The sequence below is a fragment of the Pundamilia nyererei genome, unplaced genomic scaffold (genome assembly GCF_000239375.1).
Source record: "Pundamilia nyererei isolate P.nyererei 1_Seehausen unplaced genomic scaffold, PunNye1.0 scaffold00118, whole genome shotgun sequence".
Lineage (NCBI taxonomy): Eukaryota > Metazoa > Chordata > Actinopteri > Cichliformes > Cichlidae > Pundamilia > Pundamilia nyererei.
The window spans coordinates 1,246,080-1,260,853 of record NW_005187519.1 but is presented as its reverse complement, the minus strand read 5'-3'; the positions used below and the strand labels follow the sequence as shown (position 1 = coordinate 1,260,853).

Here is a 14,774-nt window from a genome sequence, read left to right as displayed (position 1 = left end):
CAATTTCAGCAGCTTTGGTGAAAATGAATCTGACAGCTGGTGCACTGGACAGGCAACAACACAACCCCCAGAAGGGTAATGGTGTTACAGGAAGAGACCATTTGTCCCTCCTTATTCCTCCTGATTCATCTTTTTCTAGTTCTGCTTATTGCTAGTGTCCTTGTTAGTGTTGGTAGTCCTGTTTTAGACTGTTTAAAAAGTAGGACATTTTCAATGAATCAACAAAAATATTTTTATATTTACAGGACAGTCTAGGCAATGAGCAACCAGAGGCTTTCTTCTTCTTCTTTTTGTAATTTTACAAATTTCTTTCATACAATTTAAGCCCAAAGAGTCATGCTGATAGAGTAGATCAGCTTTATCAGTTGAAAAACTGAGAAACTGAGTTGAAACTGCACTTCTTTTTCGTATATTAAGATATCTCCGGGATTAGATGTGTACTTAACCTCATGTACACTGACAGAAAGGGGAGTTTCTGGCACACTTCAGATCAAACTGCGCTGTGTAGGTGGCTCACGCCACGATACAAAATGAGTTTGACGTCCCTGAGTTTCTGAGCTGCAGTACCACTCCTGCCGCAGGAGGTGTCAGTAGTGAGCAAAGCAGTGCGGATGTACCGTCAGCTAAAAGTGAAGACAAAGAAGAGTAAACACCAACAGTGCAGCGCTTGCAAAGGTACCAAGGTGCAAATTTCTATTTTATTTCCTCACCCTGTCATAATTTGAAGGTATAAAGTCGTTCATTACTTTATAACAACATAACCTTGCAGCTAGCGGCTAATGTTAGCAGCTAGCTTCAGCTGCGTAATCAGAAGCAGCGTAGTTGAGCTTAGCTGTCATGAGTTGGTGTGTGGGGGTGTGGAGCTCTGCCTAGCAGGCTCGATGCTCCGTGTTGTTTTATATTCTATGTTACAGGATCGATAATTTGCTATTTTTAGTCTTGCTTCTATTACACGATCTTCGTCTGTGCTTCTTGCGGCTTTTACATTGCCTCTTTTCCCTGCAGATTATTTTCTGACCCAGATCAAATAAAAAACAGCGCAGCAGCAGTAACAAGGCTCTGAAAATGGACACAAGAGCCTTGAAGAATCCCTACCCCGACTATGATGGGAGCCTCGCATCCACACAGGCGTTTTTTGACTTTCAGGGAAAGGTAATGCATTAAAAAGAAGTGTGCGAGCATGTCTTTCATGTCCACCATGATATTTACAGTTTTTGTTTTGTATTTTTTTAAACCCTTAGCTCACACCAGAGTTTGCCCAGCGGCTGAGCAGCAAGATCAGCGAGCTGTTAGGTGTCATGGAGAATGGGCTTAGGTCTGCTGATCCCAGAGACTGCACTGCTTACACTGGCTGGGCAGGTGATGATAGCATTACACAGCTGGGATAAATAAGTCAAGTAGCAGGGAAATGCATGTAACTGTGCACATGCTGTGAGACTGTTCTGCCGTTTACCTGTATGCAGCTTTACTTCAGTGAGACCTTCTTTTTTTATGTGGACTACTAATGAACATGAATTATTGTGTAATTATGTCTTCCAACAGACTGATACCTTCTTCTAAACGTAATTAATTAATTAATAATACATATGAGCGAGTGCCGTGGTGCCATTTAGCATAACCTTTAACCTCCACTAACTTAACTCCACTAACTGCATGTCTTTGGACTGTGGGCAGTAGGGCTGAACGATTATGGAAAATAATCTAATTGCGATTTTTTTGCCCCAATATTGCGATTGCGATGCGATATGCGATTATTTTTTAAGGTCTTTGTCTTCTGTATTATTAAACAAAGACAAGCAATACATCATATAGTATGGCCAATACTATATTACATTAATTTTAAACTGTTCTTTCCTGGAAGACAGACCTCTGTTATGATGACATGAGGTGATGCATGAATTGATGACTGACATTTTTATTTAACTTCTTCAATCACAACAGTATATTTGAACATACACAATAGTTTATTTTTAGCTTACAAACATCTGAGCATAAAGTGCTGACAAGGAACCCTGGTGTAAACATTAAAATGAAAGTCAGTACAATGTGCAGATTGCAGAAATATACATAAACAAAATCAGTGGCTTTACCACACTCAGTTTTTCGACATCTGTGAACTACTAGACAGTCATTCAATTAAAAAATAATATTAAATAAATAAAACTAATAAATAAAAAATACACACATCTTACTGATCTCTGCAGTCAGTAACATTACACATAAAGTGCAAACATAATAGCAATTGTATAAACACACACACAAACACGCCTTTAAAATTTAAAGGCGTGAAATTGGACGGTCTAGCCTTCTGAAATCAGAAGGCTAGTTCTGATTAGCGTCACCGCTGTCTCGGTGGAGTTTAATAAACTCGGCCGTCTGCTTCTTGCTATCTAAAATATAACCAGACACTGGTGTAAATTCTCGACTGTCTCATACTTCTGTTTAATAAGTTTTCTGTTTGACGTTTAGTCAGCTGTGTGAAAACCAAGGAGGAACCCACCCGGGGGATTAATAAAGTTTTATTTTATCTAATCTAATAACTTTAATCTCAGCCAAACCGATTTACTCACGAACAAACAAAACACTGAAAAAAGCCCAACAATAACATTTTTAGGTTGTCTAAGTGACTTATATATTACGTTTAACCCGAGCAGCGAAACTCCGCGGTGATCTGAAAATGATGTGCCGGGAGTTGTGCCGTTCTCGGCCGCATCAGTAACCCTCGAGCTCCCGGCTAGCTGTCGAGCTGGTGGGTAGCAGACGCCTCTGAAAACGTTGAAGCACTTTTGCAAATATGGGATATCTTGATAAACCGAGCAGATATTTGATGTTTACACAACTACTTTCTCGCTGAAAATATGTTAAAAGTTTATTTTGTGACCCAGAAAGATTAGTATGAGTAATTTTAAAACTTAGTAGCGGCCGCCATTGTTGGAAACTGGAGTTTGGCTGGGCCGTGCTATGAATTCTGGGATATGGTAGTAATTTGGACAGCCTTCGGCGCGTCGCTGTGACGTAATCGGTCTACAAATGCGGCCTCAGGAGGATGCAGCCCATGAATTTGGACATGTCCAGAGTATAATCGCAGCCTTTGCGGTTAGAAAATTGCACTTGATCATGTCGCGATATTATCGCAAATGCGATATATCGTTCAGCCCTAGTGGGCAGTCTTGTCTTTTGACCACGCATACACAGAGAGAACATCCAAACTCCACACAGAAAGTCTCCGGCCAGATGGTGGATTCAAACCCTGGACCTTCTTGCTAAGCCAACATTAAGCCAGCTAATGTTAGGCTTGAGTGTCCTAAAAATCATACTTTGTCTCCAATAAACAGTAGTTTTATAAGAGTTGTTTAAGTGTCCAGGTACAACAATGTTAGAGCTGCTTCAAAGAACATTTTGTTAAGGCTTACCAGCAGCTAGCAGAGGCTAACAGCAGCAAAAACAGCAGTGCTTGGAAAAGTTCAGGATATCCTCAACAACTCACCTCATTATCACTGTCATTAGACAGAAGGGGGCTTAAAGGACTCATGGACTCATATTAGACTTTTACAGCCTCTTTCAGAGTAAATAAAGGTGGACACTTCTTCGTCTGGAATAGCATTGACAGCTGAGGTAAACAGTACAAATACATTCAGTACAAATAAATGGCAGCCAGAGTTGTTTGTCCTAAAGCAGCGATGGTAGCTAGGATTATGCAATTGAAATGGGAGGGCTAAGAAAACAGAACTCAGTTGACTGAAATCTACTAGCATCTAATTGCAAGATACAGTATACCTTTAAATTAAGAAAAATTTCCGGGGCGCTTTCCAAACTTTCAACATTGTGTCTTAAAAGGCATCGCCCTGCTCTATCTGCACCTCCATGATGTGTTCAGGGAGCCCTCGTTCCTTCACAAAGCTCTCGAGCATGTCACCCAGAGCCTCAAGTGCCTGACCCGGCGCCATGACGTCACCTTCCTGTGTGGGGATGCGGGGCCGCTGGCCGTGGCTGCTGTCGTCTTCTATCGCCTTCAGAGAGTGCAAGAGAGCGACGAGTGCATCAACAGGTCAGCCTCGTATAAGTCGGTATAAGTAATGAATTTAGGTGTACATTAAAGTGTACTACGTAACCACCACTGTGTCTGCAGCAGTTTTCTCCTTTCTTGGGAGGTTTCTCTTTAGGAAAATGTGTTTTGATGCCAGATTTCTTCTCCTGTTTGACAGGCGATAGTCTTCCTGGCCCAAAAAATGTCAAATGCACTAAAGAAAATACTGAAAAAGGCTTTTTATTTTATGGATTTGCTGTGTAACGTCACTCCACTGTTACTGAAACGCTCTTTAGCACTCACATTTGCAGCATTGTTTCCCTGCAAAACCTCACCTCCTGTGAAAGACTTCTCCTTGAGAGTCTTCTGTTACAGGTTAGAGGCACGTCTGCCTCTGGGGATCTCCTCCATGATGTTGTGAAACACATAGAGCACCAGTCTGAGCCTGTGAGCTGCAAAAAGAAACATTTTGTCCCTGTTAATAATTTAGACCCCCACCCCCCCTCCGTAGCCATTAAAATATGCAGTTTGTATAGCCTACATCATTGTGTTGCGTGCCAGCATGTTTTCTTCAATACAACTGCACTTAGTATTATTGAGGCTATTACAGCTTTATTAAGTATCTGCAGTATGAATCAAATGCACTCGAATGGAGCCGATTGGACCAGTTTAATTTCCAGCTTAATGGTCCGGATCTAGTTCATTTAACTGCCGGAGCAGGAATCGCATTTATGATATAATTAATTGTACGCGCTTATAGGTCGTCATAAATAGAAGGTCTATTTTAAGATGTGGTTCAGTGGTGCAAAAAATCTGTCACAAACTTCCTGTGCCTCTCCACCAGGCTGATGCAGTACCACCAGACGGTGGTGAAGGGTTCGGGCGGGCTGCCAGACGAGCTGCTGTATGGGCGGGTGGGCTACCTCTACTCACTGGTCTTCATCAACCAGCAGCTTGGAAAAGACAGGATTCCAGATGGATACATCCAACAGGTGATTCAGAAACAGTGCGCTCAGTCCAAAGTTTTTTATTTTGTTGTATTTTCTTTGGGAGAGCGACAGTTGCCATAGAAACCTCTAGGTTTAAACCATTTTCTCTCATTTATCTGCACTAATTTATATTTTTGCTTCCTTCCGCAGATCACCCAGGCTGTGCTGGAATCGGGTGAGCACCTCAGTAGGAAGTTCCGGGTCCAGAACCAGAGCCCCCTGATGTACGAGTGGTACCAGGAGCAGTATGTGGGGGCCGCCCACGGCCTGGCTGGCATCTACTACTTCCTCATGCAGGTGGAACAGGATCCTGGTTTTAGATGCAAGTGGAGTAGTCTTGTGCTTGTGCAGGCCGTATTGGAAATAATTTTCTGTGGTTTTGCAGTAATTCGGTGTATGCACTTTCATTCGAAGGGATCTATGGCTGCACCAAGAACTCTGAAAGCTGAAGTTATTAAATTTTCAGTTCTAAGAATCAAAGAAAACATACAAATCCCTCTCCTCGTTTAAGAAGCCAAGCCTGCAAATATTTGTTATGCCATCTAAAAAGTTAATTATGCTAGCTCCAAAGTTAACTTTCTAATAAGTGCTCTTGTGCAGAAGCTAATCTGTCTGTTTCCAGGGTACCTCGCGCTCTACCAAAGTTGCCAAGTTGCCACCTGTCACCTTTTTTTCCCTCCGCTGAACTTGATCCCCTCCTTCACAGCCTGGCTTTGTGTTCTCGGAGGAGCTCGTGCACAGGCTGGTGAAACCCAGCGTCGACCACGTCTGCCGTCTTAAGTTCCCCTCGGGAAACTACCCTCCCTGCATGGGGGACGATCGAGACCTGCTGGTGCACTGGTGCCACGGATCTCCGGGGGTCGTGTACATGCTCCTGCAGGCCTACAAGGTAAAGACTGAGAGCTTGAAAATTTGATTACTCATTTGCAGAAAGAAACAGTGAGTCTGTTCAGTCTGTTTGTGTACCAGGTCCTACATGAAACTGCATTTAGTTAGTCTGTTCACTGGAACAGTGTTAAGCAGAAAAGTCAGCAGTTGGCTAAAAGTAATGCATAAAAGTGCAGTTGTATGGATGTTGTTAGGGTTCAAATATTGAGGAGGGATACAGGAGGAATTCCAAAATAACAACACTGATCCAGCCGGGTGGAGTCAAACGATGATTTTACTGAACACGCGTGGAGACATGAACACTGTTACACAATCAGCATCGATCTCTCTCGAACAATACACAATCAGTTGTTTTTATACCATCAGGGAAATTTATAACGCCCCCTCATGCGTTAAGCAGATACAATATATGCATACGTCAAATCAAAACCACAATGACTTTTAACACAGTTTGCAAAACAACATCGCCTTGTCTCCATCCCAGGTGTCTTCCTGTCGCTGCCGGACGCTCGCTTATCGTCTGGAACATCAGGCACACATTCTGCAACAAACTGTTCTTTTGCAGGCACAATTTTGCAGTTGCAAGCTTTTACAAAATATTATTTGAACCTTCACCTACCCCTGAGTCTAACTGCTGTGTAAGTGTGTGTATGTGTACGTGTGTGTGTGTGTGTGTGTGCGCGTGTGTGGCTCGACCTCACACGAACTTTGTCTTATGAGAAGAGAGGCCAATTCTCATGTGCATAATAACCTAACTGAAACTATATTTGTAATATGTTGAATAAATGTTTTAATCAAGAACTTCTACTAAAAGCTTAATCAAAAGATATAAATGTATAAAAGACAATAATGAATAACCTGGTTATTCAAATAGCATCCTCCCAACAGCTCCTCAAAGTAACTTACACTTAGACTCTGCTTTAGTTCCACTTTCACAAGCACACTCTGCAAAAGCCTGCGCTTCCTGTCTACTTTGGCACAGAGTGTACTCAGAGTTAGGCCTTTCTTTTATAACCCAACAGAATCAGCACATACACATTTAAGATTATAACAAGCATTCAAAAGCATTTAAGATTATTGATTTAACTCAACAGTTTAAAGTGGTTATAGCTGCACCTGTAATAAAGGCTAATTGGGTACCAATATGTTTAAACATCTGAATACAATATCAATATTAATTATTAATGCAATGGTAATGATGATGATGATTAACAATAGCAGCAAAATATTTCTCTAATCCCCACTATGTGTTAGCTGTAAGTATGAATTTAAAGATTAAACTGCATTAATATTTTTGTTAACTGTCCATAAAATTAAATAGTTAAAATGCATAACTGTGCAAAAGTCTTGAGCCATCTTTCAGCTCATTATATTTTGCTCCTTGTCGGCACCTATTTCCAGATTTCCTAGCAACATATAATGAAATGAGGGGTGGCTCAAGACTTTTGCACAGTACTTTAGCTAGGTGAACTGGTGGATAAGCAGTTCACCTGTCATACTGTCATTATATTAATGCTGCTATCCTGTATATATTGTACATACTATTGTTTGAGTACTTACGATTGTTTTTTTGTACTTTTTATATTTTACATTTATATTTATTATTGAAACTTGCACCAAGGGAGTGGCACTCCAATTTCGTTGTACTCTGTACAATGACAATAAAGGCTATTCTATTCTATTCTATTCTATTCAAACCAGTCACTAAACATTGTGGGCAGCTGTTAACTGGAATAGTCACTAAAAGCTGCGGGTAAAGGGTTGAAATAAGTTGTTACTTATGGATGGTTATAAACAGTTAGCTAAGCCTAACTGACAAATTAAAGGGGCTCTGTGGGGTACTTTGTTAAAAACCACTGTCTGAGAAACACAGGGGTCATTGAAAGACTGATAGTGCCATCTTGTGGTGAAGTAGAGGCATGTTTTAATCTCATAAAATTCTCCCTTTTCTGTCTAAATTGAATAATATTGCCAATGAATGACATTTAAAGGACAAACAGTCCTCACAGAACATATCCACAGAACAGTTTATTTGTAGTATTTCTTAACTTATCGTGCTACATGAGACAGAGGGTATCGTTTATACAGTACCGCTGAGGTTCTCTTTTTAACTTGGAGGTTTTTTTTAATTCAGATCTCACAGAAATCAAGATCTGCTTTATGCTTATCACAGTTAAGATGATGACATGTCCCTGATTCCAGGCTTTCAGAGTTCCTCAGTACCTGGGCGACGCTCTGCAGTGCGGGGAGGTGGTGTGGTGGTACGGCCTGCTGAAAAAGGGCTACGGGCTGTGCCACGGCGCGGCTGGTAACGCCTACACCTTCTTGGCGTTGTACCGGCATACGCAGGATCCGAAGCACCTGTACAGAGCCTGCATGGTGAGAGGACATAAAAGCTCTTTAATAATGTAATCACTCCTGGGCTGCAGCGGCCAGTCGTCTGATCAAATAACCGCAAATATTAATTGCGTCGCACCAGCAGTGCATCCATCATAATTAGTGTCCAAAGGCTTGATTAATGCCTCCACTGTCTGACGCTGTAGAGTTATGACTAGGGGTTCCTCATAAGAGCAGGACGTTTTTTATCCCTGAAATTTTAATGTGTTTGTAGAAAGCCACGAGAAGTCCTTTTATAATTCCATTTTTGAGTCTGTCGCGTCCTCCCTCGACGCTCAACGACTTTGATGTGAGACGCAAAAGTCATATTGAACTTCAGTTCAAAGCTTAACCAATCAGAACGTAGTTGGTCACTCGCCAGCCCTAAAATTGAAAATTATTCCAGAAACGATGGGCATGTGAGAGGCAGGGCCTTTTATGTTTATTGACAGCAGGTCGGTCGCTGTCTGTGCGAGTTGGCGTCAAAGCGTGGCTCGCTAGCCGCTAGCGAGCTGGTCTTGGATGCACTCCAGATGGCGAGAGTTCCACATGTGCTTTCATTAATATGAATCTATTCATAGATGGAAATAGACTCTTCAGATGTGTTGTCTGCCTCCAAGCACAACATTGTGGTCGTAATCCGATACATCGACAGATGCTCGGATTTCACAGAGAAGGGCCCGATTTTTAGGACTTGTTGACATTTGCTCGCTGTTCTCCGGAGACGGATCAGCGGTCCAGTGTCATTACTGTTGTAACATTACTTTCTCTTTCGCTGCAGTTTGCAGACTGGTGTATGAACTACGGCAAACATGGATGTCGGACACCAGACACTCCCTTCTCTCTCTTTGAAGGTAATGCATAATGGCAGATCCAACCTTCCAAAAATATCATGTTATGCACAAAAGGGCATTTTTTAAGTTTTTGTTACATGTGTCACAGATTACAAGGTAAACTAAGCACTACATTTTTAGTGATGCCATTTTTCTGGGTTTGGTACATTGTTAGATATTTAAGACTTGCTGTTGCCAGGTTGCAGGCATGGCTTACATTGTAGTAAGAATTACAAGTGCAAATAAATGAGTCATGCTGTGAGATTACAGGAGTAGTGCAGTGGAAATTGAATAAGATTATTTTGAAAGGAGCTAAATTGGCTTCTGTGATAAGAAATATGAACTTGTAATCACAGCCAGCTGCTTCACACATGTTCATCTGTCCCTCACACATAAATGCACAATGTACTGCCAGAAGTATTCACTTGTCTGCCTTCATAAACACATGAACTTGAGCGACATCCCGTTCTTAACCCATCGTGTTTAATATGATGTCAGATCATGCTTTCGCAGCTATAACAGTTTCAACTCTTCCTGGAAGTCTTTCTACAGGTTTAGGAGTGTTTATGGGAATTACTGACCGTTCTTCCAGAAGCACATTTGTGAGGTCAGGCACTGATGTTGGACGAGAAGGCCTGGCTCACAGTCTCCGCTCTAATTCATCCCAAAGCTGTTCTGTCGGGTTAAGGTCAGCACTCTGTGAAGGCCAGTCACCTTCTTCCACACCAAACGTGCACATCCATGTCTTTATGGACCTTGCTTTGTTCACTGGTGTGCAGTCACGTTGGAACAGGAAGGGTCCATCCCCAAATTGTTCCCACAAAGTTAGGAGCATGACATGGTCAAAATGTCTTTGTAGTCTGAAGCATTAAGATTTCTTTTTATGGGAACCAAGGGGCCAAGCTCAACTTCTGAAAGACAAGCCCACACCTTGGCCCCCCCTCCACCAAACTTTACACTTGGCACAGTGAAGTTCATGGCGTACCATTCCCCTGGCAACCGCCCAACCAAGAGTGGATGGAGAAGTGTGATTCGTCACTCCAGAGAACACGTCTCAGCGTGGAAACCAATTCCATAAAGCTCTCTCCATACTGTTCTTGAACTAATCAGAAGCCACATAAAGTTTGGAGGTCTGTAGCGATTGACTGTGCAAAACGTTGGTGACCTCTGCGCACCATCCACTTCAACACACTCTACCATCTACCCCTGTATGGCTGAGTTGTTAGCATTCCCAATTGCTTCCATTTTGCTATAATCCCACTAACAGCTGACTGTGGAATATTTAGTAGTGAGGAACTTTCACGACTGGACTTGTTGCACACATGCCATCTTATCACAGTACCACTCTGGAAGTCACTGAGCTGCTAGAAGCAGTCTGCAGGCCTAGGTGTTTGAGTTTATACACCTGTTGCCATGGAAACTTTTGGAACACCTGATTTTGAATGCGTGAGTGAATACTTTCTGCAGTGCAGTGTTAAAGCAGCCAGGGTTGCAGGTTTAACAAAAAGGGTACAAATATCAGCTTTCTAATAATTACATCAACCAAACTGATTCTCTGTTACTAAGTGAATGTAGAAAACTGATAAGCTGCCTTACCAGGGTCAGTTTTCAGTGGTAGTGGATGTATCCACTGCAATATTAAATTATGAGATAATGCTATAGCTATATTTGTGTACAACACACAGACGAATGTGTTTTTATTAGAGAAACATATAAATAAAATACCAGAATCTTCAGTCTTTGGATTTCTGCCCCAACAGCAGAAACATGGTGGAGAGGTTCAGTTCAGTCTCTAGCAACAGCAGTCAGCTTCAGCTGTCTGTTTTAGAGACGATTCAAAGTCCTGCTTTGGTAATCATTCAAATATAACTGTATAAAAAAACCCCATAATGACTCATAAGTAAAGTATATACTTCATCTGATAGGAATAAGTGATACATGCATGAGACCACAGCTAGCTGACTGGGAAGGCCATATTATTGGTCGTGTATCTACGGAAACTAAACTAACTAAACAGTGTCCCTTCTTCTTATCAGGCATGGCAGGCACCATCTACTTCCTGGCTGACCTTCTGCATCCAATGAGCGCCCGCTTCCCGGCCTTTGAGGTGTAGAAAGTGTCTGCGGGTAATGATCCCAGACCCACACTGGAAATCATTGAATAAGAAGACCCACACCGCTCTGCTCTTTGTCACACATGGGCACCGCAGTCATGACGGCTGGCTTTTAATTCAACATTCAGACATTGTGCCATGTTTTTCCTGCTTTTCCCACCTGGAAACGTCATGTGTTATTAACAATACATTTCCTGTAATGTTTTGGAAACGTGTCAAGGTTGTGAGCTTCCCTAGCATGCCCCAGCAACTCCTGCTCTGTGAACTAAAAGGAAGGGAACTAATTTTAAAATGAAAACATGGGAAAGCTGACTGTAATTTTTTTTAGCACTTAGCTGTATATATCTGTCTGCTGTCTGTAAGTTTAAATGCTTTTGTTTTCTATTGTCTTACTTGTTTTGGGTGTAGAAATGTCTGGTGCAATGCTCCGTTGCGTTGCACCAGACGTAACGCAGCTGCCTAGTTTGTCGATGTTGTGCAGCGGTGAAGAAAAAGCACAGAGGGGCAGCAGAGAGCCACAAAGTTCACTCAGTGGTGACTTCATTAGCAGTGTATTTATATCTCATCAGATGTTTTTTTTTTTTCATTATCATTTGGTGTATGCAAGCAAAGTTTGGGTTTAAACTGGCTTTAAGTGATAAATATTGTATTGCAATGAGTTGAATTTCCTCTTTTTCTTCCTCTGTGGGACCATTAGCTCATCTAATCCAGTCTTTTCCATATAAGGCTCATGTACCAAGCAGCAACACAATGCCATCTCTCTTTTTTAAGCTCCCTGCCAGAGCTTCTTTATGACCCAAGGCCAGCTTGGTAGGAGGAGGTGGTGAAGGGGGAGGTGGCTACTGTACCAGGGAGTCTTGAGACCCCAGTCTTCGCAGAGCAAACGCAGCGTAGGAGAAACTCAATACCACCAGTGGGAATGAGAGTAAAAATAGAGCTCATCTGTCCAGGAGGGGAGTGGTCTCCAAAGGCATGTGCTTCACTGTGGTTCACGCGCTCCTACAAGTGTCCTCCAACGTGTCCGTTCTGATGCTCAGCAGCTGATTGCTTTGTGTTACATAGACGATGACAACTTAGGCAGCCTAGCAGCACTATAAGTGTCTTTCCTTCCTTTTGGACTTACTTTAGAGAAAACATTTCTTCTATTTTAACAATCGTGTATATATATATATATATATATAGATGAGCATAAATTTAACCCAAAACAAAACAGATTTCTTCTATGAAATTCACAGCTTTCTACATTTTCAGAACATTTTATATTTGAAATAATAGTTTGTATCAATGGTACTGTCAAGTTGACAAGTAGACTTTCATAAGAACAATACTATACCAGAAAGACTGTACTGACAATACAGGCCCTGAGGCAGAAACCAAACCAGCAATAAGCACACCAGTTATCACTGACATAATTTGAACCAATGAACATGACTATAAAATGACCTGTGAACACCAGAGCCTCCTTGTTGTTTGGACCTATGTGTTGTTCCAAATAGAAAAAGAACTGCCAGAGGAACTGAACAATCTAAATTAAGGATGGAAAAAGGATACAAGGAGACTGGGCACCGACAGAAAGTCAGTCAAAGCACAGCTGTAGCAATAATCGTGCTAACCAGCAACTGACCTCCTAAAATGACACCATGGGCAGTGCATTACTTGCACAGTCTAGCTCTAAGAAAGCTAGCGCTTCAGATTTGGCACAGGGTTTATAAATGGAAATGGCTCACAACACATAGCATAATGCCATCCTCTATGGACGGCACCCTAAGCGAAAAAACACTGCTGGCTCTTTAAAGGAAAACTCCAAGATTGAATTTTGCTAAAGAATTCCAAAAGAAGACTTCTGAAAGTTGGGCGCACGCGGTCCACAGACGATTACCATGTGAAAGGTTTTGGGAAGACTGGTAGATTGTGTATATACCAAAATGCTGGTTGACAGGATGGCTCCCAGTCTGCAGATGCCTAACAGAACAATGAGGAAACTGCCAGAATCACACTACAACCTGTCCTAGTATGTTGTCAGACTTGAATCCAATAATCGCCTTTTTAAAGAGAAAAGCAGAGCAGCTGAAATCAAAGAATATCAGGACTCTGTCAATACTGGCGTCCCTCCAAACAGACAGCAATGAACAAATTATTTTAAAAAATGAAAGATTCGTATGAATCTGACAGCCTCTAACCAATCAAAGACTCCTGTTATCTCTATTTTCCCTGTCTTGTCTCTATTTCTGCCTCCTTTTCTCAATAGGTTTTTTTTTGTTGCCTTCTTTGTGCCTGTTTCATGTAGCTGCTATGATGCTATATTACCTACTATCCAACTGTTTACTTTTAGGGTCTGGTCACTATCTCCTACCTTCATTTGTGGTTCTGCCCTGTGATACCAAACTAATTATCTAATTCGAACCAAGAGTCAAATTCTACCCAAACTGAACTGATTGGATTGGATGGATGGATGGATGGATGGATGGATGGATGGATGGATGGATGGATGGATGGATGGACGGACAGATGTCAGCACAACTTAGAGTTGGGAGGATGGATGGATTCATTCAATTAGATTTATTATTTATCCTTTCAGAAATTTGTGCTTCGGGGCGACTGTCAGACAAATAACCACAACAACAATATCACAGTTACAGACATTAAAGACATCTATGTCATCCCACATCATAACAAATATCACCTGGATGTGTTCAGCAGAGTTGTACAAGGTATAAACGACCTCGGGGCGCGAGGTCCTCACAAAGCTGGTGTACTGCTGTCTTGACTATGATGACTGTGTGTTACGTCTCTGTGAATGTCTCGCCCCGTCCCATCACTCATGACTCCCAAAGTTGGCACATACTATGCTGTTGCTGACCTCTTACTGCCCATGTTTACAAGCCTACTGAGTTTGGTCTTATAAACTACAGAGAGTGGAAACACCAGACAATAAAAGAAACATTTTAAATGCTTTCTACAGATAAACGATTAAAAAGAACCTCTATGCATCTATGAATCTAAACTGTTGGGTAATAATTGTATATGAGGATTAGTTACTATTACTTACATAAAGTAAGGATAACCTTGATGCTTTGAAATTGTGATTTGTAATAGGTGGGCTATAAATAACTTGAAAAATGAAACTGCACTTCGCAGAATCGCAGGTAATGATTTTTGATTTTTTTCCAGTTTTTTAAATTAAGTTTGTTACATCAAAAAATGTATCAAGAAATTCATTTATTAAGATTAATCTTATTGGTTCTTTCTGTTCCGCTGTCAGCACCATGGAGAGCTCTGCTGAAGATGGAAATGAAATTGACTTTTAAAAACGTCATTTATTGTGCTATGAATGTAGTTCTTAATAACATAACCTACATTATGTAAGCTTAACTTTGCTCCAGTGTATTTGCCTATTTATTAATGGACAAACTGATCAATTTTTAGTTAGTTGAAGCCAGCAAATCTGCACATTATGAATTTATTTGTTACTTGTCCTATTCTGAGGGTAGCGCTGTGAGAGCAGATCTTTTTAAGGTCTTTAGAATTGTTATAAAACCTGTTGTTTT

The 14,774-nt window shown here is 41.4% G+C and overlaps 1 protein-coding gene across 2 annotated transcripts; it reads left to right on the top strand.

Annotated features, from left to right (window-relative positions):
• Nucleotides 1-584: 584 nt before the first annotated feature.
• On the top strand, nt 585-11,558 carry lancl1 (LanC antibiotic synthetase component C-like 1 (bacterial)). Of its 2 annotated transcripts, none has more exons than XM_013913173.1 (10): nt 585-683; nt 1,006-1,152; nt 1,242-1,359; nt 3,838-4,048; nt 4,872-5,019; nt 5,167-5,313; nt 5,723-5,905; nt 8,107-8,283; nt 9,062-9,134; nt 11,150-11,558. In XM_013913173.1, exons 2-10 carry the CDS (start codon nt 1,066-1,068, stop codon nt 11,224-11,226), a joined length of 1,221 nt encoding a protein of 406 aa, XP_013768627.1. In that variant the 5' UTR covers nt 585-683; nt 1,006-1,065; the 3' UTR covers nt 11,227-11,558. The 2 variants fall into 2 exon arrangements, with proteins under 2 accessions (XP_013768627.1, XP_005742308.1); XM_005742251.2 differs by having other exon boundaries at nt 586-675.
• Nucleotides 11,559-14,774: the final 3,216 nt, after the last annotated feature.